We start from the raw sequence: 25,741 nt of genomic DNA, 5'->3' as shown, positions 1-25,741 counted from the left end.
AATTGTTAGAAGAAAACGAAGGGAAGTGTTTTTCTCTCTTGCAGCAATTTAGGAAATTATTTTCATGTTTCATCTACACAAAGATGTTTAATTAAATACTTTAATCCTGGGCACAAATAATTTGTGTAGTGGTTCAGTGAGAGAAGTTCAGCATTGTCTTGTCATAGAGCGTTTACTTAATCCTGTTGTAGCTGCTCGATAATTACTTTCTCAGATCTGTCCTTGTGTTAGCCACAAAATTAGCTTAGGGGACTTGGAGGAAAAGAGGAGGGGAAAAATCCTTCAAATTAGTTAATAATTTATGATTGCTCTTGAGTCAGCCCTCATTCAGTCTTTCTGAGGGGTGAACCTTCCCATCTGTTGTGAAATGAAATAACATTAGTACTTTTCGGTTTATAGAGCTGATCAGAATCTGATAATGAAATATAGGTCTTTTCTCCACTTCCAAAACAGATAATGATCTCTTTTTAATGCCTTTGTGTCTTAAGTCACATCTCACATAAATATTTCTTTCTTTTAGTGCAGACATGCTCACACAATTCACTTTCTTGCAGCATTGATCTTGTAAGCTTGAATGGAAAATTGTTTATTTTCCTTTCATGGAAAGACAGGAGCTGAGTTGCTCTTCATGTGGTGATAAAAAATTGAAGGTTGTCCCAGAATCTGATCTATGCCTTGGAGTTCGTTTCCTCATGCAATTAATGGGCTAAGTGACAGAATAAGAGCTTTAAATTCAATCAGAAGGTCACATCTTACTCTAGAAGGACAGAAACTAGCATTTCACATGTTATAGAGGGGGTCTCGTGTTCTGCTCCTTTTTTTGTTACTTTGAGTAAGTACCACTTAGAATGATCCTTACATTTCTTATTTCAGATTGCAAAGCACAATGGACCATCCATATCTTACAGCATTGAACACAGAGAGAAAGTCTTACAAATTAGACAGAAAACAGTCTTGTCAAGAAGTTTGTTTCTGAAAACGCGTAGGGCCTGAAAGGAAGCAAGTGTAGGTCCAAGCTAAAAGTAGTGCTAATGAAGTGTGGAGTTAAGAAATGACCCAGGGGGTCACTTATGACACTATAATAGAAGGTGACTGAAACTGGATGGATTAAAATATTAGTTAATTAGGATACACTTGAAAAAAAAAAAACTGTGCACATATGATACTGCAAGAGTTATTGAGAACCATGTACATTATCTTTTCTTTGTGAAGAGTAAATCCTAGGCAGGTCTATCTGGGACTATACAGTTGGATTTTATAAGTGAGTACAATGTTTGTGCACCTCCAGGAAAGAATCTTGGAGAAGGAGGATCAGTTCTGCCTTCTAAAAGGGCAGAGTTGGAAACTGAAGTGAGATACTGAAGGGAGCCTTGTACAAATCTGCCCTCAGTGCTCCCAAAGGATTTACCTTTTTTAGAGATTAGAACAGATTATCTGTAAACATCCCATTTACTGGATGCTTTTGGAGCCATAAACTGATGTCCTTACAATTTTGTTTGGAGTGATTTAAGAAATTATTGCTATCATCTCTTCAGTACTTTTCCATGAGCTATATTAATAGGTTTTATGGGGACTTACTGTACCTCTAATTCTCCATACAGCCATTGTAGAGGAGCAGTGGAGAGGGCTGCAGCTAACCCAGATAGCTGGACACCAATATGAACTGGGTGGGGGTAATTTCTCAAATTAGTGTGCTTGCTTCTGCAGCATTTATGTGACTGAGGTCTGAATTAATTCTCACAATGTTAAATAAATCCAATGGAAGTAAATATTTCATCACTAGGTTTAACTGGGTCTTACTGATCTTCCTAATATGCAGCCAAAATTGTCTTCTATATCACTCCATCATTCTTTTTTTGACTTACTGCCTTTCTAATCTGCAAATGCATATATAAACTTCTTGCTGGTTTTTAGTACTTGAAAGGCAATTCATTTTTAATTTGCTAAAATATTAAATATGTTTCTCTTGTAATTTGTATTTATTATGGTGCTTACTTATGCAGCATGACTGACAAAAGAAAACATCAGTTTCCACTACGTGGAACTATGAGCCAATAAAGGGTCTAGTTTGACATGTGATTATCTTGATGAGTGAGGGACTTCTTTATTTCCTACCCAAAAAAGATTGGGAGGGAAGCCCTTTGTTTTGTAATTTATTACTTATTTAACACAAAAGAGCCTTATGATACAGATAGGCTGTGAACAGTTTAATCATACTTCTCTCATGCATTTATTCCCTTTTTTTTAAGAGCAGGTACAGTGTACCGTCTGACATCTGTGCTTATGAGGGAGTGAGTTAGCCAGGTCCATTTTAAAGATTTTGGTTTTAATTTTGTTTTCCATCTCATCCTTTAACAGGTGAAGAGGAAATAAGTAAATAGACATTTACTGCTATTTCACTTGCTGTTTTTACCCTTTTGATTACAAAATTTATTGAGATGCAAGATAGGTTCAAAATTCATAACAGCATTTTACTACTTCATAAAGCAGACGTTGCTTACACTTCATGCATTAGTAGGGATTAAGGGGATTAGCGGATACCAGAGCTCCCTGCCCTTTGCATGCTTTCCTGCTGCAATTGCACACTTGGCTTCCTGCTTCTTGATGTCCTCAGAATTCTTAATTCTTCCATGCCTCTCTCTCATATTACTGTGGAAATATGAGGGTTTTTAAATATTTGAGATTATAATTTTGACTCTTTAGTATTTTTGAATGAGCAATTGAGTACTAAACCTTGCTATAAAAGTCACTTTAAAAAAACAGTAAAATTAGGCTCAGATTAATAAAGGGATGCTGTTGTTTAAATTTAAATCTAAGTGGAGTTCCTATACATCATTATAAAGAAGTTCACAAAAGTTTTCCAAGCTGCTGGTAGGCACCTTATTTTTAACCACTAGTGCATTTTAAGTTCTGTTGCTGTGCCTGCCTACAGATGCTTTTGTTTTGCTGAAGCCCAGCAAATGCTAGATGTTTTCAGCCTAAATCCATTTTGTATCCTGCCTCTCCTGCACATAACCTTTTAGAAGGTCCACACAAGTTGACCTCACTATAGGGAAAGAGTTTGTGGGGTTTGTGGAGTGCTAGTGTGACGTTTTATATACTAATGTAGGGGAAGGAGCACTCTGCCAGAACAGGGAGGGAGGATCTGCGTGAGAAGTTGGAGTGATGCTTTTTCATAGATGCAGATGACATGTGGGGCAGTCTGCAGTCTGACCAGGTGCAAAGCCCTTCAGCTTCCAGGAGGAGAACCAAAAAGACCTTTCTAAACATTAGGGCCAGTAGACTTCTGCCCTCTTTTTGCTTTTTGTCATATAATGTCAACGTTATCCAGTGAGCAAACTCCCAGTAATGAACTCTGGGTCTCTCCCCATCTGTCTCACTAAATGCCATTTGGAACAAGCGCCTTTTCATTTGACAATAAAATCAATGAATGAAATATTAGAGGCTTGAACGATATGATGTGCAGAATACATTATGGGACTTGTTGTGTTTCAGTGGACAGTAAGTCTTGCCCTGTCTTCCTGTTATCACCAGCAGATCTACTTAATGAAACTGGTGCCTTCTGCTCATCTCTCACCTCTTTGCCTCTGGACTTCAACTCCTTTGCAACACTTCAAAGACTCTCTGACTCAGGGCTGTATGATAAAATTCTTTATTTCCTGTGCACTATTGGCCTCACATTTTTCATCTGTTTGTCTTAATTAAAACCAGACCTGCACTAACTAAATAATTAAACGAGGGAGAGGGAACTTAAGCTGATTTTCATAACACTTATTTTTGTCCCTTTACTTAGTTGAGATAGCCTTCTTCCTATTTGCTTGAAGAGTCTTCATAACAGCAGGAATCACTCATTACTAAGCCAATAAACAGGGACCAAAAGGAAATATCAGTGCTGAGACAGACTTGTGTTAAGCATCTGAAAACCACTGGTACTATCCACAGAGTGATCTGCAAAAGACTGAAGAATGGGGGGTTTATTGCTTTTTCCAAGCCTTACTGGATTCTGCATCAGGAATATGAACCATTTTGTAGTCATGCTAGCAAAATGTGTCACATGTATAGTAAACAGCCATAAACTAAGAAAGTAAACTAGCTAATGCTTGCTAGCAATCCACAAGGCATCCTACACAATTTATTCTTGGAGCTGAAGGTACTGAGCTCAACGTGAGCTCAAGATGGCTATGTAATTTTACCTTTGTGCCTGTCATGACTCTGTAGTATTGGACATGCTGGCAAAACTGAGCCAGTGCAATGTATGGGTTCAAGCTGGGTTCATGTTTTTGGCAGGAGAGCATCTCAACCACTTTACTCTTTAAATCCAGATGTCTCCAGAGTACAGGTTGAAAGACAGAGAAGAACATAGAGAAAGGATGGTAATTTTCAAATTTAGGACCAATTCTCTGCACATTTATTTGGTATTTGAAGTGGTCCATCTCTTGCTGAGAAAATAACTTACAACACTTCTATTCTGTTTTCCAAGTTGTTCTTTTATTCTTCTCCACTGTCTGAGTGCAGAATCCTATTTGGGGAGGCTGCAGCTCACTGAAGAGGTGACCTGTCTCTGATTGCACATAAGAACGAGGAACAGATCCCAAGACTCTTGAGCTCATCACTAAAGCATGAGACGTCTGATACAGCCACTGTTTTGTAGCATCAGGCAGAAGCATCTCTTACTCTGTAGGCTCAAGGTGCAAAACAGCAAGTTGTTGTTTGGTATCAGAGCTCTGTCCTATTTCCTGATACAGGTTTAATTGTGCTTAATCATTAGGTGTGAACAAATATTTGCTGTGTCACCTTACTGTCTGATACTCCTGATGCATAAATAATTCCTAGCAGTAGTGTTTGTGAGCTCTAACGTGTCTTGAAGCCAGTAATTAAAAGGATGAAGTGAGCTGTTTGCACAAACCAATTGTCAGTGTACTAAGTGCTCTTACTATCATTGGCAGGAAGCGCTAGGCAGGTAGTATTATCTTATTGCAGTCTGTGTCTCCTGAAGAGACAGCTCCTGAATTTTCATCTAGAAGAATTTGCAGAGGCTGGTAAATCCACGTAGCCAAAGGGAAATGCAAAGCTTGTTTATTTTTTTTAACAGAACTGAACCCAACAGAGGGGAAAAATAACGTCAACATGGTTGGATTTCAACACCACATACTATAACTTGGCAACATTTTTCACATTAAGTGGATGACTACAACCCTTTTCTATTTTTTTTTTCTGATTTGTTTTGATTTTTTGAAATTGTCGCTAGAAAACCCTTTTCACTTTGTTCATCTTGGGCAGAGGGGGTTCTGCCGCTGCTTCTGCATTTTGGATTTTCTCTGATTCTTGGGGAAAGTACTTATGATACACTGATTTCTTGCTTAAAAATATTTTTGGTTTGTTAATTGATTTAAAAGATTTGTTCCTTTTAAATAAAAAGAAAGTGGGGCTAATATCTTGCTGTTAATACATGATAACTGCCCAAAAGGATATGAAGTAGGAAGCTGTGCACAATTTCCTTGAGCAATCTTTGGAATATTAGGAAGCTCTTACTCTCTTTCTCTAATTCCTTGCTAGCAAAGAAGTTTACTGTTCCAACAACCTCAGACAACAATCACTGAAAGCTGATGAAGAGTAGTGATGTGGTGAAAATGAGAGACAAACAGACAACTTCAAACCTCTGTTACCTACGGCAAATATAAGTTCATTCAGTTAACATCGCCACTGAAAAATGCAGCTGCCTGAATGTCAAGAGGAAAATGATGAGACATGCCTGGAATCCCAAGGGATGTACCCAAAGTAAATCTATGTCAGGGCAACACATAGCATTCAGAGATGTGGCAAGGAAAAACTCAGCCATCAGTGGACCCAGTGAGCTGACAGCTGCTCGAAGGTGAGCTGAGTGGGGATTTCTGAGAGTTACTGGCAGTGACAGTTTAGGCACTAGGCTCTCATTAGGGACAGTCTCTCGGTGTCTCAAATCGGTGCTCTGGGGCTCACAAGTCCTAGTTCACCACTCACCTCCCCAGTGACCTTGGAAGTGTCACTCCATCACCATGAGCCTCAGTTTCTCCTGATGTAAGTTCTCCTTAATGAAGTGCTACTACTGAAAGTAGTAGCAGTCAGAGCCTTATTGATCACACACTGCGTCCTGCTGCTCAGCTCTCCGTGACTGAGACACGTTTCACAGATGGGCTTTGTGCCAACAAAAATGTGCCTATCAGGACCTTATCCTCTTTATAAAATTGATGCACTTAAGACAGGCATTGTCATAGTGCATGGATAGTTACTTTCTGTCTCTTCACAGTTTTATTGCATTATCTTTGGCAGAAAAAAAAAAGGCATTTTTTGTTCACTGATCGCTTATTCCTTCACAGGCCAAATTCAAGCAATGGTTTAAATGTCTTCTATATTCCTGAAACTCTGGACCCTTTCTCTCAAATCAATGCCTGAATATTAGAAGGGGTGGATTTGAATTAACGTTGTTCATTAGGATGTTTTGCTGCTTTCAGAGAGAGAAGTTTTCAATTTTACAAGAGAGTGGAGTTTTACATTGAATAAATCAAAAATGTAAAAGGAGACAATGATAAGGGAAAAGCCATTGGTGGTGTGAACAAAAAAAGTGAGGTGTGTAGTCAGAGCAGTGGGTCCATCTTGCTGACCTCCTGCAGCCTGGTTATAAAAGTATTTACCAGCTGGAAACGGTTTGTGTGAAGTCTCCTATTGCTTATTAGGTATCTGTTGTTAATTAGGTGTCAGTTCTACTGGTGGGACTATTTGTACTATAAACAGTGACATAAAAACTGAGGTGAGGAAGGCTGCTACATGGCTCAGATGCCCATGTAGCTGGTATGGGCCTCTCTTCTGCTCAAGCTTACAATTGCACAACCATTTCATTCTTCTCCAGACTCCATGCCCGAGCACATTTCATGTTGGCAATGAGTTGGGCGTGTCACAGAATGGGTCCAGGTTGGAAGGGACCACAGAAAATCTCAAAAAGTTTTGTTGCAAAATTAAAGGTTTTTTTCCTATGCTTACCCTCTTAGGCTCAGCTGCTGAGAATCCATTTCACTGAAATTCTGCAGATGAAAGTGCTGCAAGCATTAATGATAGATTTATTAGCTTTGCTGGGGTTTGCTGGACTTCTCACTGTCCTCTTAATTTTTCTAACAAGCTCCTTGGAGGACACTAGAAGATGAGCGGAAACCCAATATATTTTCTTCTCTTGATTGATTTCATTCTTTCATCTTTCCTTATGAAAATAAATCAGGTTTTCACCCCAACCTTTCACAATCCAGTTCTGTATACTTCATCCTCTTTATCACCTTTTACGTATACCTTTTAAATCCTCCCTCCTACCACATAGAAAATATTTGTCATGTTTCTCTCTGTATAGACTATTGCCAAGTTATTTTTCTTCTCTAGTCTGAGTTGCTTTGACTTCTTTTGTCCTTGTCACATCACCATCTCTGATTACATCCCAGAAGTCCGATATACCATTGCTTTACTCCTTGTTTCAGTCTTGCCAGTTTGCCTTCATTCCTTTCACTTGCTCTTTTCTCTTCCATTGAGTCAACTTGGCTCATCTTGACTTTCTCTGCCCTTGATTTATTGTATTTACCTCTGCCTCATTTGTCTACCATCCATTCTTATCAGGTATTCACTGCCTGTATCCTCTCTTCTTCTGCTGGCACCAGTGTACTATGCACATGATGCTCCTGTGGAGCCATCCTCTCCTCTTCTGAGCCAGTCCTGCTGGACCTTCAGTGCTTCTCTTTGGCCTCCTTCTCATCCAGCCTGTGCTATAATAACTGTCTGTGCAGTTTCTCTCCATGAGTATTTAGTCCACTATGAAGGAGTAATGGTTGCTGGGAAACAGCAACTATTTAATGCAAATGAGATATCAAGCAAAAAAGTTTAACTTTTGCCGGAGGCATTTTTCCTTGAAACTTCACATTTCCATATGTAATAAAGAAGTTCTTCACAGCAGAGACTATATATTTGCACATGCATATTTGTGCATATTTATGCATGTATATGTATATATATGTGCATGTAAATATGTGTATACAAATATAATGCTTATATCTGTCACATGTTTGCATATGTGTGAAATAAATGCACAGTAGAGGTAAAGTATTCAGTTCTGCTGAACACAGTGTATCCTGTACCATACAAGTGTATGAGACAGTGTCAAACTGTATTTTTAGGGTCTGGCACGCTTGTGTCATAGAGCATCCACAAAGTTTCATATGTGTATTGTACGTTGGATTCATGGTAAAATTTCTAAAAAAAAATATATATATAGAGGAAAGTCCTGAGGGATTTTGTGCTTGAAATAAATTTTCAGAGGAAAGTCAGGGCATTTGTTGCATGAGAAGACAGTCTCTTTTAGAAATGAGAGAGGACCTGGCAGTAGAAGAGAGGAATGAGCCTAGGAGCAGGAAAAAACATGCATTTATATAGACAGTGCAAGAATTGCAAAGGACAGTGACAGTGAGGATGAAGAACTTGAACTTGACAGTGATCTGAAGAGGTGGATGAGAGATGTGGCAGGAGAAATGAAATATTTTAGAAGCCACATATTTTGTATGAACCAGTATATGGTCAGGGGCAGGAAGGCCATCAAGAAAGGGTCAGTCACTCAGGCAAGATTTAATATGAAGTGCAACACATTCAGCTGGTATCAGTCAGCTTAAGTACACTAATTTCCTTGAAATCATGCTGATTTATACCAGCTAAGGATGTGGCCTCACACATTTCAGAAAGGAAGGGTGTGTTAAGCAGGTGTTTAAAGGCTAAAGAAAAAGAAATCAGGAGAAGCAGAAAAGACGGAAGGGGCATTAATCAAAGATTTTAACTCTGAATCATGCAGCAAATAACTCTGCTTTATTGCACCAGTATAGATTCAGCTAGTTCTGACAGTGTTCATCAGGCTTGGTACTGGCCAATTTAGAATATTTCCAGCATGCAGTATATGTACATTTCCCCCTCTTCCCTTCTGTTAGTTTTTTATTCTCTATTTCTGTGTCTCATTTTGGGATCAGAATGCTGCAGTTCTGAATTCTGCCAAGCTTGATTCTTATATTTTTGTTGAGTCCTTCTCTCTTTCAGCTTACACTGAAGACATGCACTGCTCTGGAAGTATTTGGCTGTAGCTCCAGCATTCGTGTCTATATTAAATTCCTAATTATCTAAACCATGGCTGTTAGAGTAGTTAGAAGTAGCAAGACAAGAGTTCTGCTCTGTTCTACTTTAATAGTCTCCGCAGTGTAGAAATTTCATACTTTTTATGTTTTTAGAGGCTGAAAACTACTTTGCACTTGATTTTAACTTTGAAGGCTTCTACCAAATACAACTAAGCCTTGCAAATCCAACAACCCGGAGAACTGAGCTGAAACAGATCTTTTCTATGATACCAGCTCACCCTTTGGCCATGGGCAATTAGGTGACACTCAAGCCCTTCCTTCCCTTTTAATATGCCTTCTTATTTTCCCCTTTCTGGAAACAGTCTGATGTGTCCTGAGAGAGTGCAATTTACTCAAAGTGTGAGCAGTGGGTCCAGTGCTCTTATTTAATTGCAGTGGAGTAATGTAAAAGCCACTATAGGTTTAAAGGAAAACAAAAGCTTCCACTAAAGAAGATGTTGAAAGTACCTGTAATAACCATAATTTTTTTACTATTTTTATTGTTTGTTATAGCTAAATACAGCAAGGCAAGAGCAGAGGTTAAGGTCCTGTGTACCATAGGCTGTAGAGAAGATGAAATCCTCTAAAATTAGGAAAAAAATTAAGGCAGAATAGGAAAATATTGTTGACTGACACCAAGAAAAAAAGTAGCAGATACCAGACCCAACATAAACAAAAAGCTGATACTCTTTCAGATGTGTCATGTGCCATGAGTCACTGCATCCAGAGGAGCCCTATTAAGAAGTGCTGCCATGCAGCTGCACTATTGTGCTCCATATTGCACAGTTGCTCCTCCTTGCTGCTGGAGACAGCTCTGTGCTGGATGGAGTTTCAGCCTGGCCACATGCTGCTGCTCTTACCCTTTCAGTAGAAAGTAGCACACACTAACTCTGAGGACTTACATTTGCAAAATGGAAGAGGGGTAAAGTTTTATTCAGGAAGAATTGAGCAAGAGGCTGTTCAGTGTCACCCAAGAAATCAGTGTCACAGCTGGGAGCTGAGTTAAGGTCTGGAGTCCCCTTCAGTGTCTGAGTTACGGCATAATGTTTTCCCCTTCATTAGCCACCAAAAGTCTATGAAGCAAGAGCAGAATTGAAGGCACTGAGTTGTCAGGTTCAGAAGTGTCTGTTTTTCCATGGAAACCTCTTCCCAGCAACAGCCAAGCTTCTCATCGTGCAAGAGCTGTCAAGCAGCTGTTCTGTGCAAAATGCTGGAGCTGCAGCTGCTTTCTGGAGAAGTCTCAACCCACAGCCAGGCAGCACACAACCCCATTCCCAGCAATTCAACTGTAATTCTGCCTGCCCAGTAATTTTTCACAGCGGTCATGCCAGAATCATAGCCTTGTTTTCTCTTGTCTGGCTGTTAGTGATGATGTATGAAGAAGTAAGAAAGACAGCTTAATTTTCATAAGCTAACTTGTGCCTGGAGTAACAGAGAGTGAGAGGAGTGCGCTTAATCATAACTGCAGGACCAGAACAGAAAATGATAGAGCTTTTGCTGTTAGTTGTGGTATTTTATTATAATAACTCTTAGGAAGAGGAAACCGGCAGCTCAGAATGCTGAAAGCTTCAAATCCATTACGGCAGGCACCGTGTTCTCATCTGCTGGAAGAATAGCTCACATAACTCTTTTATGCTTGCCTTTTCCAAAAGGCCGTGCTGGAAGGGAACTCTAGTCTATCCTGCCCAGAAAACCTGAATTCAGACTGAAGTATGATCGGAGGTGAAGTGAACCTGGTGATACTTCCTGCAGAACTGTGAGCACCTTGGAGGGGAGGCACAAAGGGTGGCGGAGGGACAGGCTGCTCGTGGTTAGAGAGATCTTCAGTGTGCCTGCTTGACACCCTGCATCCCTTTGGCCATTGCTTCATGTTTGTAACTTTGTGATGCACTTGAAAAAGTAAATAACTAAATGAAATAGCTGATACTGGACAGATATTCTCACAATGATTCTTTAAAAAACAAAAGTTCATTAAAGCACTGAGTGAAAGCTTTTGAGTGAATTTTTAGTTAGTTGCAATTGGAAGGACAAAACTTTGTGGTTTTTTTGTTTTTTGTTTTTTGTTTTGTTTTGTTTGTTTGAACTTTGAGATACATGGAATAATGTCTATAGGGTATATATTATGCATTTGTATTATGTATCACATTGTTTCATATTATTTAACATGAGGATGGTTGTACATTCTTAGATGCTATTTTGATGTCTTCAGATCAAAATATTTGGGGAATTTGTTCCAGAAAATATTTCTGATTTTCTTTTTCCTGTATTGTTTCAGAATGAAAACCTTTTTGGAAACATTAATATTTGCTATGCAGCTGAAGTTCTGTTTTCTGGATTACTTCTGCCTTAAGTCAAGATCACAGAGACAATGTAAAGGGAAATAAAATATATTCTTTGGCAGAGACAGCAACACTATTCCAGCCTAGAGAAAATAGAACTATAACTAGAGGAGATGGAAAGCATATCTCCATAATTTTCTCCAAGGTGGCTTGGGAGGCAAGCTATCACATCTGCCTAATAGGCTTTTATGCACCAGTAAGAGTTACAACAGCCTGACAAGTTGCATAATGCTCTACCCTAGGACAGTGTGTGAACGTGTGCACATTCCCAGGCCATTGCAAGAGCAAAACAAAGTGTGTTAGCTCATACATTTTACTGTGTGTTTGTGACAAGCTAAAAGGGCTTGTACAGGCAGTTATTCCAGTTCAGCTGATACACAGTAAGTCACAGTATCTGATCCATGTATCTGAGCCCTAAAGCTTACATGATGTTCATTTCTGCCTTCGTCTGTGTCCCATATGAAACCTCAAGGAATACTGGTGAAAGTGAGATTTTTTTTTTTTTTTCTGGTGTCATCAAAAATAAAGGGAAAATACAGAAAGAAATGATACAACTACAGTAAATGCATGCCAACATAATTTCCTGAACCTGTTTTAGTTTATCTTGGCATGAGAAATAATTATTGAGAAATAAGTATTTCAGGGGTAAGTTATTAGAACTGAGATTTTGGACTGGTATGTGGGAAATGAAAACCATTAACAAGCATTAAGGTTTGTTCATTTTTCCTTATTCATTGGTTTAAAGGCTGAAGTCTCTAGCATGTTGGGAAGTCCATGAGGCTAAAATAATGAAAACAGATTGATGCTCCATGGTAAAGAAGTTCGGTATCTGCTTCTTGCGAATGAAATTCTGGCATTTCTTTTGATGGTAGTTGTACTATCCTGAGAAGGATCTGTGGACTGCTAAGTTGTGAAACGTGCTAGTAGATTATGGGCAGGGTCAGTCTCTTCCTACCAACTATGCCACCCCATTCCAGCCCAGCTGCACCTGCATTTTCTGTTGGTTTGTTTTTTTTTATTTCTCCTCATCCCTTATTAGCCAGTGCTTCTTATCTTGATTTATTCTACTTTATCTGTAATGGAGTGGCTATAAACAGCCAGACTTCCAGCTTGGAGTCAACAAGTGTTGGTTTAAATTGTGTCCTTCAGCCTCTTTTTGCCTTAGGCTCCTTTCAGCCAGTAGAGATCCCTTTTATATTTCCTCACAGTATATGGCTTGTGATATCTGGTGTGCTCTCCAGTGTGTTCCAGGTGTCTCACAGGTTGAGAGATGCTGTTGTTTTTCTGTACCAACAGAGTTCCTTAGGATGTGTTTGCCTCTGGCTTGTAATTTCCTTCATTTGCTTGTGCATTGCAGTTTTCAGTAGCACCAATGGGACTTCGATATGATTCTTTTGCTCTCTCCCAGATTTTCCACCTTCTTAAAAATTTATTTATGGGATCTAATGTGAAAAATTGTATATACTGTATAATAAATATGTAATGGAATAGGAGAGACATCGCTGGAAAATAAGGTCAGGTGAGGAGTGGCATGTTGTCATTAGGATAGAGTAGGATGATGCTAAAGTAGTGGAGTGGACTTGGTAATCTCTCAGAGTTATTTTTAGACTGATTTCCATTCACTCCTTGAATGCTTTCATAGTGTTCTGGTTTGTTTTTTAAATGCAGTGGCCAATCGCTGCTGCTCACGCTCTTTGTGACAACATTCAAGACACATTGGGGTTAATGACATTCCACTGAATTGCAGATACCACAGGAGAGAATTGCAATCACCTTTCAAGCCAATTATAAAATTGAGTTAATCATATCTCTCTTTACGTCTTGTTCTCAGCCCAGTCTTGTATTGGACCATGCTGAAATAGCTGTGGTTCTATGTAAGCAACATGCACTGATCATTTCAGGCTTGCAGTGCACCGCTGTGACCATACACACAATTTTATGAGCATAGCTGGAATTGGAAAATGAGCCTTCAAAGCATGATGCTTAATTGCTTTCTCAAAAGGTTGCAAAATAATTTCCAGTATCAGTCTCAGTGTCGTCACTGAGCATGTCCCTCTTTCAAAGCACTGTTCCTTTTCCTATCTCTGACTAGATCCAAATGCACTTCTCCCCTTCCCTGTTACCACAGCATCATTTCAATCACTTCTCTTATTTACATTTTATACACCATATTTTAGGATACAAAATTAAGTCCTTATCTATACAAACATTCATTTCTCGGTTGATTTTTAAGCCGTGCAAACCTTCTAGACACATTTGATTTCAAATACATTTTACTATGACTGAAGCCAGCTGCTAATCAATGCAAGATAAACTGAAGAAAAACCGAACTCATAATTTCTATGCAGCATTCTACACAGGCTCACCTAAATGACTTCCAAATTACTCTCTTAAATTAAAACAGTGCAACTTTCTTATGTAGGTAAACTTTTCAAATCCAGTATTTTTTTGGAGCAAAAGGGATAATATGCGTTATTCTTTTTTCTCAGTCACTCTTTGTGACGTTGAGCCTTGTTCTTCAATTATGTTATCTCCATCGGAGTATGAACAGATCTTCATATTAGATGATCATTTTACCAACACTTAATTCTCACTAGGAGGATATTCCATCATTATATTCCAAAATCAAGCAGCATTCAGATTTGTCTGGATGACATATTTCTGTCAGCATGACAAAGGTTCCCACAGTGTTTAATTACTCGGGCTAGCCAGGGAAGAAGGGAAGAAATGAGCCGTGCTGGATTTGCTGTGCCAGGCCTGCTTGTCTATTACATAAACTGGCTTCTTCTGAAGGCATAGAAGGAAGGCAGCACCCCAGCTTCTGCCTTCTCCTTCTACTGGTTGTCCCTCTCCAGGTTTCCTGTGTTTTCCATTTATTGACTGTCTTCTATCTTATGATGTTCTTGCAATTTGTTCATTTTCCAGGGCAGCAAGTTCTTGGCTTGGTGGAGAACCAAAGTGATTGGTATTTGGGCAACCTCTGGAAGAACCATCGGCCCTGGCCAGCGCTTGGGAGGGGCTACAACACAGGTAGGACCTGAGGGTTTGCTTTGAATTAACACCTGCAGTCAGTCTCCTGGTATAGAGAGTATGAGATGTGGTAATTTGCACCTCCCTTCCTAAGCTACAGCTAAATTCTAAAAAGGAAAAAATGATACAATGTCATGCATTTTCGAATTTCTGGTCTTCTCTAAATGGTGTTAGAAAAGATGGTGTGACATCCTTTGGGGAAGAACAGAGCTTTTCAGCCATCTGACAGGTCCTCAACACATCTCCTACAAGATTTCTGTCCACGATGACTTGTATGTAGGCCCAGCAAGAGGGAATGAATAGGAGTTGATAATTTTCTGTAGAGAAGTAAATGGTATCACAAAATGTTAGCCCAATAAAGATAATAACCCCTGCAGGACACCAACAGGGTCATAATTGTCCTAATAAAATGCAAGCTACTGGCCATCAGTTTCTGCTGCCATGAGAAAGGAATAAAGGCACCACATCAGAGAATTTATTAGGTTACAAGAGACAGGTCTTCCCACTGATTTGTGTTTGGTATGTGAGAAAACATACCAGGTGCATAAAGAACGCACACGTACACCTAAATCATTTCAATGCAGGCCTTTAAATGCTGATGCAGTGAGTTAGGTTCTCTCTGTCTTTGTAATAAAAGGGCAGAACAGATGGTGAAGCCTCCATTTGGAACAGATGAGTCCATTTAAATATCCCTGCACTATCAGGAAATTACTCACCATAAAAGTGATTTTGCTTCACATAAATATATTGGATTAAATTAAACAGACTGACTAGAAAAAGGATGGACCAAGTTGTGTGGTTGGGTCATGTGTATTTCTATATTCCTATGTATATTTTTGGGAATCCTACTAATTTTTGTGAATTCGTATTTTAGCCTCTGCAGAGCATCTCTGTTTTCTGGAAATGTTGAAAAGAATAGCCTAACAGAACACAGATTGATATGGAAATAAGAACTTGGCAGAATAGGTTTGTTTCCTAACTCTTCTTTGCCAGAATTGCAAATAGAAAGGCTAGGTCTGCCCACCCCTGTTCCCCAGGCCCCCCATATCATGAGACAGAGATGAGTTTCATGGATTTTTCCTGAAATCTGAAAGCTTGTGCTATACACAACTCGACTTGTTGGTGTCAAGTCAGTTCACTGTTACACCACAAAGCAGTATCTTTTGTTCTACTGAGAGATGACCACCTTCTATAGCTACCTTCTTTCTGCTGTGTTTTTGCTTTTTCCTTTCTGCCATTTTATGCTGGCAGAGGGAGATCTGGCACAACCACATAACATCAGAATAATGCAGTAATGTATGGTGGGTAGTATAAAATACATATATTTATATCTAAAATGTTAATGTTAAAAAAAATTCTGTAAGGCTTTAACTTATGTTTTAACTTGCTCTTCCAAATGGTTTATAGGAATACCAAATGTCAGTATATCACATAAACCTTACACCGAAAGCAAAAATAATCAAATATCTGCAGTCCTTCACATATACTGCATGTGTTTATTCTTGTATTAATACATACCTATCAAGCCATGCATAATCCCGTAATCCTGCACAAGATTTTATTTTCCTCACAGTTTCTTTCTTCACACAACTCACTTTGTAGTTATAAAAACTCTTTTTTTAGAAAGAAAACCAGAAGGTAGATAATGTATGGAAGATTGACAAGTGATCACAAGAAGTGGAATGTTGTTTTTTCAAGTATGTGGAACAAGAGGTCACTGAGTGAAACAGTGCAACCTCTGAGAAGTAGGAAATGAGGTTATTGACAGAATCAGCACCCTTTAATATAAATTTCTTGATTGAATTAATTGTTTGCGTCAGTAATCTAGCAGAGACTGGAGGTATACATTTCTCAGGGAAGATGAAACTGGGTCTTGTTTGATGTGTTCAGTAAATAAAAATAATTGACACTGAACGCAACAGTGTGGCCAAGGAGGATTCAGAAAACTGAAGCAGGAGGACACCGAAAAGAGAGGCAGTATCTCTAAGCAAAACACTCATGAAAGGCAGCAGTCCAGGAGAGGGAAGGCATAGAAATGCCGGTGCCTAGAGCTGTACTTAGGAACTCTGAAAGGGCCCCCAAACCCCTGAAACTTTAATGAGCTAAACAGAGCTGGATCAGGGGGAGGCTCTCAGACAGGCTTTGCTCTTGCTCTTGAGAGAGTATTTACTACAGACCTAGGATACAATCCTAAGAAAAGAGATTTTTGTATGAGCCTCTTCAGCCAGACCTAACCCTGGCAGATTTGATTTTGAAGCACCTCTCAAAGTCAAAAGTGTTCTACTGCTCTTCACAATTTCTGAAGAGAATTTCTCTTTCACTCTTATCTTTCTATGCCTGAGCCTCTCTGGAAAACATACAGGTTGGGAGAGTCCCAGAAGGCAGGTGTATTAAAGGCAAAGATGTGTTTGTTCCTTCTTCGCTGGTTCTTTAAAGCCAGTAAGCGTTTGCGCTCCGCTCTTCCTTGTGTGCCCAGGCCAGATCTCCTGACAGCCAATACAGACTTTCAAGGAAAGATTTTATTTGGTTGATTTTCATTCTTCCTCATTTGCACAGGCAGATAATCCAAGTCGTACTTTAGTCCATGATAATATAATTGTTGAAAACCCAGACCAAACCAAAGTCAGATGATTCAATTCGTGTTCTTAGTTAGAACCATTCTTTATTTGCGATAGCATTCTCTTCCTCAAGCATTTAAACACCATTCCTTCTGTACCACAAAGGTTTCCGAGTTTTTTTCTGTATTTTACTGGCACTCAGTAAGCTGCACTCAGTAAGCTGCTTAATCAAATGCCCTTTATATGTATCATCCACTCCATGTTGATTGTCTGCACTGAGTTGACTCTTCCAGATTCCTCATACACTGATTCAAGCACAATTTCTTGCTATATAACTATATTATCTTTCACTGACTACTCTGTGCTTTTGAAAGTATTGCTACACTATGATTTTTCTTTTTACAGATGTTAAACTGACAGCTTCAGAGTTGCACTGTATAGTTTGACGTTCATTTCGGGAGTAACAGTCATCTTAGTCCTCAGAAAAGTATCTTGTAAAAGAAATTCTAAACATAAAAGAATAAGTACTTTTTTTTTTTTTATTTTAGTACTTTTAGTCTGCCTTATACTTTCCATCATGGTGGAGAATGGCTTTTAAAAGCAGTCTCTGGTGACTGTTAAGGCTTCTGACCACTTCTTCAGGGCTGTGAATCACCCCTGGCTTCTCTGGCTTTAGTGCAGCAGAGCCAACTTCCATCAGCTGAGAATGGACCCCATGCCTGCCAAATGGAGCTTTAGGATAAATCTATAATTTGCGTGCTGGGGATCATTTTTAAAAACTTTGGCCCTAGGGATTTCAGACTCCTAGACTACAGAAGCCCATACTGAGGATTGGAGGCTCATCTGAAACGCACTGCCTCAGTGCAGCCACCAGAAACTATAAGGAGGTGTCTCAACAGCTTGAGCTGAGAATTCATACTCCCACACTGGGAAATGTGACATTACCAGATTTGTGGATTGGGAACAGAAGGGAATGGCTAGCACCTAACGATTACTAGGCTACGTGTGTACTGTGCCTTATTACTCCTGTGTTTGTAATGACTGGAAGAGTGCTAGAATGAATCTCTCTCCTTTATTGTTTCCCTGAAAAAAAGGAACTGTGGAATTTGAAATTGAAAGCCTGTGTTACGTCATTTTTGCATAATATTTAACAAATTTGAATGATAAAAGACAAGCATAGAACAGACTGTTTATATGAAATAAGCCTGGATCACATCTTGTGCTCCTTCATGATGATGCTGTGCATCTTCAGTGCAGAAAACAAATGACTGGTGAAGCAGTGCAGAGTGGGCTGTTGGTAGTCATGGCACTGCCTGTGGTCCTGCTCCAGAAACGTGGTAACAGCTTTCAACCGAGCTCCACAGGCTTCTGCTCATGACATTGTGGTAATTGTAATCATGTATGTTGGCTGCTTGAGAGAGGAGGATGTTGTCAAATTGTCTCAGTGAATGAAGAAATCAGAAAAGTCATGGTTTTTAGAACCTTTTAAACCAACCACTGTGGCCTGACCAAGCTTAGCCATGCCCCCTCTAAAGCCATTGCAATATTCCTGTCTCCCATTAGCTGGAACATAAGTCACATTTGGTAATGGAAGTGCTGTCATTAAGATTGGGTCATAGTACAGGAGCCTTTGCAAACAGATGAAAAATGCATTTTAATGATTAAAAAACCAATGTCCAACACTGATGACAAGTGAAAAACCAGCACTTTCTTAATCTACTTAGGTTCACACTGTGCCAGCTTTTTGGAATAGATTATTCTTCCTTTAAGACACTCTGAGTTTACTCACTAAATACTGTTCTCGGTGATGCACATGAGCTTTATACATGTAAAGGTGCCTTTGAAGAACAAATACTGTGCACATTGTCCAGGTAGCAGTTTAGGAAGTGCCGCTCTATGGTTGCTTTTAATCTCAACAGGAAATATCAGTCTGTTTGTGTCAAAGGAAGCTAAAGTGATAATTCTGCTTTTTGATGACCACATCCCTATCTTTGTTATCTATAATCTGTAGCTTGCACTTTAAAATAAGCTATCTTAAAGCTGACTATCCTCAAAGAATAGCTTCATTCCAGGTCTTTCTCGTGTACTTTCTAAAGCATGGGATGTACTGAGAACTTGTTTACAGCATGTTTGACTTTTCTGAAATGAGGGTCAATATGTATTTGATTTTGAAAATGATGTCTCTAGTTTGAGAGGCCTATCCATGTAGTAAAGGCATTACTGTGGCTGAGTCAGTCTACTGCTCAGATACCTCCTCTACTCCTTAGCAAATGAATCTCTCAGCCCCTGCAAAAACTGTGTTTTTAAAAATCACCATCAGACTTGCTTTGAAACATTGAAAACATTTATCTCTTAGAAAACCTGTGATGAAAAAAGATGGCATTTAGACAGTCTATACCGGATTCTAGTTGTATTGGAGTAAATAAAATTTATTTCTTTTTAGTTGATTAATTTGTTCTCATTTTGGGAGTTTTATTGGTCTGACCTGAGTCCATAATGTAAAGTTCTCTGTGTAATGTACATAAATCAGGCGTTTAGATGTAGCATTCCAATGTAATGATTTAAAAAATCATTTTGAAGTGTTGTATTTTTAGCTTGATCAAGGCAGTTCTTTATGTGAACATATATACCTTGATCAGTAATTATGTTGTCCAGCAGTCTGAAGTGCCCTCTTTATTGTAGCGGGACAATCATTAGCAGGTTAAATTTGGATGAAAGACTTGCACATAAAAGCTTAGTAAAGGCATCCAGGTGTCTATACTGAGAACAAAACCTTCTATTATATGATGGGAGAGCCCCAGAAAATGCACAGTACGTTTTCTTCTGAAGTGCAAGTTCACTTTCCAGTTTCTCATTGTGCTCATAAAAGTGATTGTGTAAAGACAGTTCCCTTTTGTAGAGACAGAGACAGTGGTTTTAGCCACAGTCCCGAAACAAAGAAAAGAGGCATCACAGTTGGACTCCATCTTTGGACTCTTAATAGGGAGCTTGGTGCCTGTCACAGAAAGTAGCAGAGTGACTGAGATGTCTTTCTGCCCCGTGTCAAAGTCATTCCCACTAATAGAGTGCTAACAAAACCAGTTGCATTTGGTCATAGTCAGATCACTCTCTTAGGTGCTGTTTGCTACAGAAATCACTATGCTTTAATCATTTTTGTGATAGGGCAAAATAAGTTCAGGACAAACCTTTCCCCTTTAAAAAAATACTGAGAGACTTCGAAAGAGAAGAATCTGCAAAACTGAGTGGACACAAATCTCAGAAGAAACAGCTCATTTCTTGCCTTTCCTCATTGTCTTGTCTTTATGTTCAGCTACGTCCTGGCTTTAATTGTTCGTGCTGTAGCTCCTCTGCCTTCCCTTCTGCACCAATCTTTGTCAAAGTGAGCTCAGGGGAGGACAGGAGCACTGCAATACATTCTATATGCAGATCATGTCTACACAGTTGTTCTCAAGAAAGTCACAGACAGTGAAAAGAGAAGTTTTCCCCAATCAAACTGTTGAATTATAGGCAATTTAGGTCAGAAAAATCTCCCAAAGTGTTCTGGTCCTCTTCCTGTTGAAAGTGAGCTCAGGTTGCTCAGGGCCTTTTCCAGCTGTGTTTCAAGTGTCTTCATGGATACCTCTCAGAGCAACCTGTTCCTGTATTCAGCCACTATTTTTCTATTCAGTGAAAAATAAAAGTAAAAATTCATAATATGTAATTACATTTTCCTTTGCTGCAGTTATGTGACTGTTACCTCTCATTCTGTCTCTGTGCATCTGTTAGAAAAGAGTTGCTCCATTAAGTAGTTTCAGAAAGCAACAGGAGATCCCTCAGTCTTCTCTTCCCCAGGCTGAAGAAGGCCAGTTCTCCCAGCTTCTCCTCATGAATGCCAGGCCTATGACCATTTGGTTTGCTCTCTGATGGTTTACTTCAGCGTGTCAGGGTATTTATTTGACTGAGGAATCCAAAACAGTGCTTCAGATATGGTCTTACAAGTGCTGAGCCAAGAGTGGTAATCCCCCTCCCATGACCTGAGGGCTAGTATAGCCCAACACATGGAATATTCCCCCAAGGTCACACTACTGGCTCATGTTCAACTTGCTGTCCACCCAGTCCCTTAGAACTTCTCCTGGTAATCTCCTTTCTATCCACCTGTCCTCCAGTGTGTACTCTTCATTCAAGAATAGTCCCATCCAGGACTTCCTGTTGAATTTTAGGAGCTTTCTCTTACCCACTTGTCCAGTCAAGGACCCTGTGTAGCTGCCCATCCCCAGGGAATTACGCCCCCAATGTGTTACATTGCCTAGGACACATTCTATTCCATTTCCAGCTCATTAATCTTAACAGTATCAGGCTCTATACCAATTCCTGTGGAACATCCCCTGTAACTGACCACCATCTCGGTGTTTTATTGCTGAGCACAGCCCTCCGAGCTTGGCAGTCCAGCGTTGCAGGCTCCTTACCCAAACTGTATCCCAGTTTGGCTGTATCAGCATGATAAACAGCTCCTTAGGCAAATCCCTGTATTTCTGTTGTGAACCTAATCCTTCTCTCTGTTACCAGAAAATAAGTGGTTGTGCAGGAAGGATTATGTTTCCTGGGTTTTTTTTTTAATGCTGTAGTTAATTTCCAGGCTTGTTCATTGTGTGCTGCTGCTTGCGTTCCTCTAATCCATTTCTTAGAATGTTCTGTTCCTCCTGAATCTCACTCAGTCAATAAACTGCCCATTAAGGAGGGGGAAAGGCAGGGGGAAGTTTTTTGCTTTTCTCTGAATACAGAACTCCAAACCTGTTTGTCATTCAAATAGAAAGAAATACCTTTCAGGTCATTCAGCCCTGAACCACATCTGCTCCTTTGTTGATGAGGTGTTGAGTGAGCACCAGACCCAGAAAAGCTATGATGGATTCTTGCTCACTGTGCCTGCCCATTGTTACAATTAGCCTTGTGGACTACACTTAATATTAGAAACTGCTTTTGAAAGCTCTTCTCCACGTGGTGGAAAGTATAAGGCAGACCCTGTTAAGACTAAAAGCCAGCCAAAATAATTAGCACCTGTGCAGTGTGCATTTTTCCTCATCACATAGTCCCAAGTGAAAACCTTGTAAAATTGTTGATATTTTGACCCCTATTAAATATGATGCTTTTTAGAGGATCAAAACCAAAAAGCCAAACATAATTTAAAGCAGTGGTCCCTGCTACCATTCACTTTTTTCTGCTTTCTGTGGAAGAATAAAACATAGATAAGTATCATGGATAAGGTCCAGATCTGATATAAATGCCTGACTCTTGCATTAAAGAGACTTAAGCTGATTTACAAGAGCCAAGGATTAAGAAACAGATTATGTTTTCTTTTAAAGGTGGGTGGTTCTTTGGTGAAGAGTCCAAGATAAATTACTTTTGGAAGACGTACTTGCTTTCAACAGGGTAAATAGTCAGCAAATTTCAACAAACCTCCTCAGTTTTTATCCATAAAAACAAGCTTTGTATGATCCCTTTTTCCAAACATGCCTGCATGCGGAGATCCAATGACTGGACCTCCTGCAAAGTAACCCTGTACAATCTGTATTATTCTGGGATTCCTCTTCGGCACAGCTCACCCAAAGTCCAGTTCCTCTGGCTTTTTGTAGAGTTGTGATACTCACAGTTCTGTGCTTTGAGGCACTGACATGAAGAATTCTGTGTTCAGGAAGACCTAAGAGATCAGTCCAGGATGGATAATTAGATGAACTCCAGGTTTTATATGGTTGAAAAAATACTTAGTGAGATCATTGGATGTTCAACAAAAGTCATTTCAAGTATCAGTACAGGAGATGCATTTGTTTTGTATAGGATGGAGGCTTTTTACTTCTGTCAAACCTGATGTCTACACTACCAGGTAACTTAGCTGCCCAGTTCATTCTTCACTCTTGTCTCCCTGTTTATTCACAGGACACAGAAATTAGTTGGTATCCTGTCTTTCTCAGGAACCAAACTATCTTTCATTAAAAAAAAATATATTGTAATTGGTTCATAGTTCACTTCAGGAAATATTTCTGGAAGGTAGCATGGATAGGACTACACTCCATTTGCACCTCTTTCTAGTCCTTAAATGTGGCATCAGAAGATTCGTATTCTGCATGCCCTGATGACATTCTCCAGTGCACACAACACAGACGCTCTGTTCCTTGCTAAAAACACTCCAGTCTAGAAAACTGTGACATGGCTCATGGCATTAGGAGTAATGCCATCCACACTTAGAAATGCAAACAGAATCATCGTTCTGTCTAACAACTGAAGGAACATGAAGTAGAGCTCAGAGACAAGTGCTGTGCAGGATGAATGTGGCCAGCAGGGTGTGCTCAGGAAAGAGCCAGACCCTGAGCAGTGCATGCACACCCACAGTTGTACACACACAACCAGGGCGTTGGTGCTCTGGGTGCTGGGGACCACTTATTGGACTGTGTATATTGTAAAATGTAGATTTAGCTACTTGTCCAGGACTAAGCTCCACAGGTCAAAGATGACCACTTAAAAATTTGCAAAATTCAGCGATAATACTGGAAAATTTCCCATGAAGTTTGGAAAAATTGCTCCAGGAGCTTGTCTGGGAGCAAATCAAAGGATAATTTGATCCTAGGTTATTCATATTTGGAGGAGAAAATAACATTTCTTAATGGAGGGCTTGCCAATTTAGCAAAGGTTCAGCAAGATCAAATGACTAAAAGTTCAAAGAGATGTTCAAATTAGAATAAGGGAAGCACCCTTCATCAGGGTAATTATGCATTGGAATAACTTATTAAAGTTTGTGGTAGACTATCCATTATTGAAAATTTTTAAATAAAGACTGATATTTTTTTCTAGAAGTTACGCTCTAGTAGACCCCAAACTGATTTTGAAAAATCCTGTGAGATCTGTTACGCAAGAGTGAAAAATTATCCTTTCTGACTTTATCACCTAAGAAAGTGTTTAATCAGGACTTTGTTTTCCTACTGAAGCCACCTAAGCACCCAGGCAAATGAAACCACAGCTAATCTTGTGTGTAAGAATTTGCTGCAGTTTTAGTATTGAAGAGAGAAGTTCTTAAAACTTTGTAGAAATTTTTGGCATTTGCACCCCTCCCCCACCCAATATCACTTTTCTTTTTAAATCCCACATTTCAAAATGTTTTATAATAAGATGTGTACCTGGTCATCTTTTAGCTAGTGCCCACTGTTGGCACCTTCATGATGTCCTTCAGACATGTGCAGAGATGCACACGGAGCAGTGTCAGCTGATCCTTGTGCATGGCAGTGGTGTGAGATGTCCTTAAGACAGATCTCCACTTCATGTGGCCACTGCTGTGGTGCTACAGCATGTAAAGGCTGAAACCTCCCTCCTCTCTCCCTGTGCAGGTCAGAGGTTAGAATGTGTTCTCTGAGGTTTAAAACTGGTTAGCAAAAACCTTCCCAGTCTTTTGAATTTTATGAGATTTTAATGACGTGCCTCTTACAGGGTTTTTTCCCTTCTTAGAAGCCATTTCCATAGGTTACCAAATGAGAACTCCCTGGATTATTTATTTTTTGCCTCTAAAATGTAATTTCTCTGTGCTATATACTCACAAGGGTCACAGAGTGCAAAGGCTGTGAGGAAGCTTTTTAAAAGCCACGTAAGGAGCTTCTTTACAGATGGTTTTTGTCTCCAACAAGCCTTTGCACAGCATTCAGGCTACAGGGTTTTGAGAAAGGTTGCTATTCTTAATGTCTTCCTTCATGTCCAAGCACGTACAGCAGCTGGGAAGAACCCCAAGTTTCCATTCTTTACTTTTATAATATTTTTTATTATTTTCCAGCCATGTTGTTTTCCATGTTAGGCAAATCTTTTCAGCAATTTGGGCTGTTAAGTGTGTGAATTTTTACTGCTTGGGACTTTATATGCTTGAAATCTGTGTGAGAGAAGGCCAGTTTCTTCAGGTCTAGAGATGATTTTTCTTTGCTGACCTCTGAAAGGCCTGGAATTGTTAGTTCTCTTCACAAGACTCTGAGAGATAAGAGGAGAGAGCATTACTGAGCAGGATGGTCTCTAAGTAGCAGAGGTTTTCCTCCATAGACCTGCTGAAAGTCTTATGGCTCATGATTCCTCTCCTCCAGACCTTCTAGACTCTGGAATGAAGGAAATTCCTCTGTAGCAGCTTTGGGGCTTTAAGAAAGTTGGAAAAATTCCCCCAGAAGTGAAAGTCGTTAAAGAGAAGATAGAAAGCATGTTTATCTTCTTCTAAATTGCACAGGAAGAATAGCATCTAAGCAGTAAGGAAGTAGAAAACTGGGACATTCTGAGCTACAGTGAGCAGCTCAATAATAAGAGGTTGGAACTGTACTTGAGTAAAACATTCATCTTAATTCTGCCTAAGGAAAAGTAGCATACTTGGGAAGAAGAGAATAAAGAAAGTAAAAGTCTTCTATTTCATTAAATGGTCATCAGGAAGTGTAAACAAAATGTTTATAAGACTTCAGGAGGAGCCAGCCTCCCAACAGAGTGACTGTGCAACATTTCAAAATGCCCTCTATGACAACTTCACTTTTAATACATGTGCAGAGAAGACAAGGGCTATTGCATTCTGTCACCATGCCTGGAGGGACACACACTTTGTTTCAAAACAGCTTCTCAGCCCTGTTCAGTTTTCTGAGAGAAAAGTTCCAATGTGGAATCA

The 25,741-nt window shown here is 39.5% G+C and overlaps 1 protein-coding gene across 6 annotated transcripts in view; it reads left to right on the top strand.

Annotated features, from left to right (window-relative positions):
• LARGE1 (LARGE xylosyl- and glucuronyltransferase 1) overlaps positions 1–25,741 on the top strand; it is a 266,932-nt gene that overhangs the window by 191,114 nt on the left and 50,077 nt on the right. For all 6 annotated transcript variants that reach the window (XM_068191098.1, XM_068191096.1, XM_068191097.1 and 3 more), the window contains one exon: positions 14,432–14,536. In XM_068191098.1, coding sequence (XP_068047199.1) covers positions 14,432–14,536 — 105 coding nt within the window. The remainder of the gene's footprint in view (positions 1–14,431; positions 14,537–25,741) is intronic.

The sequence above is a fragment of the Anomalospiza imberbis genome, chromosome 5, assembly GCF_031753505.1.
Source record: "Anomalospiza imberbis isolate Cuckoo-Finch-1a 21T00152 chromosome 5, ASM3175350v1, whole genome shotgun sequence".
NCBI classification, from domain to species: Eukaryota; Metazoa; Chordata; class Aves; order Passeriformes; family Viduidae; genus Anomalospiza; species Anomalospiza imberbis.
This window is presented reverse-complemented; position numbering and strand designations above follow the sequence as displayed.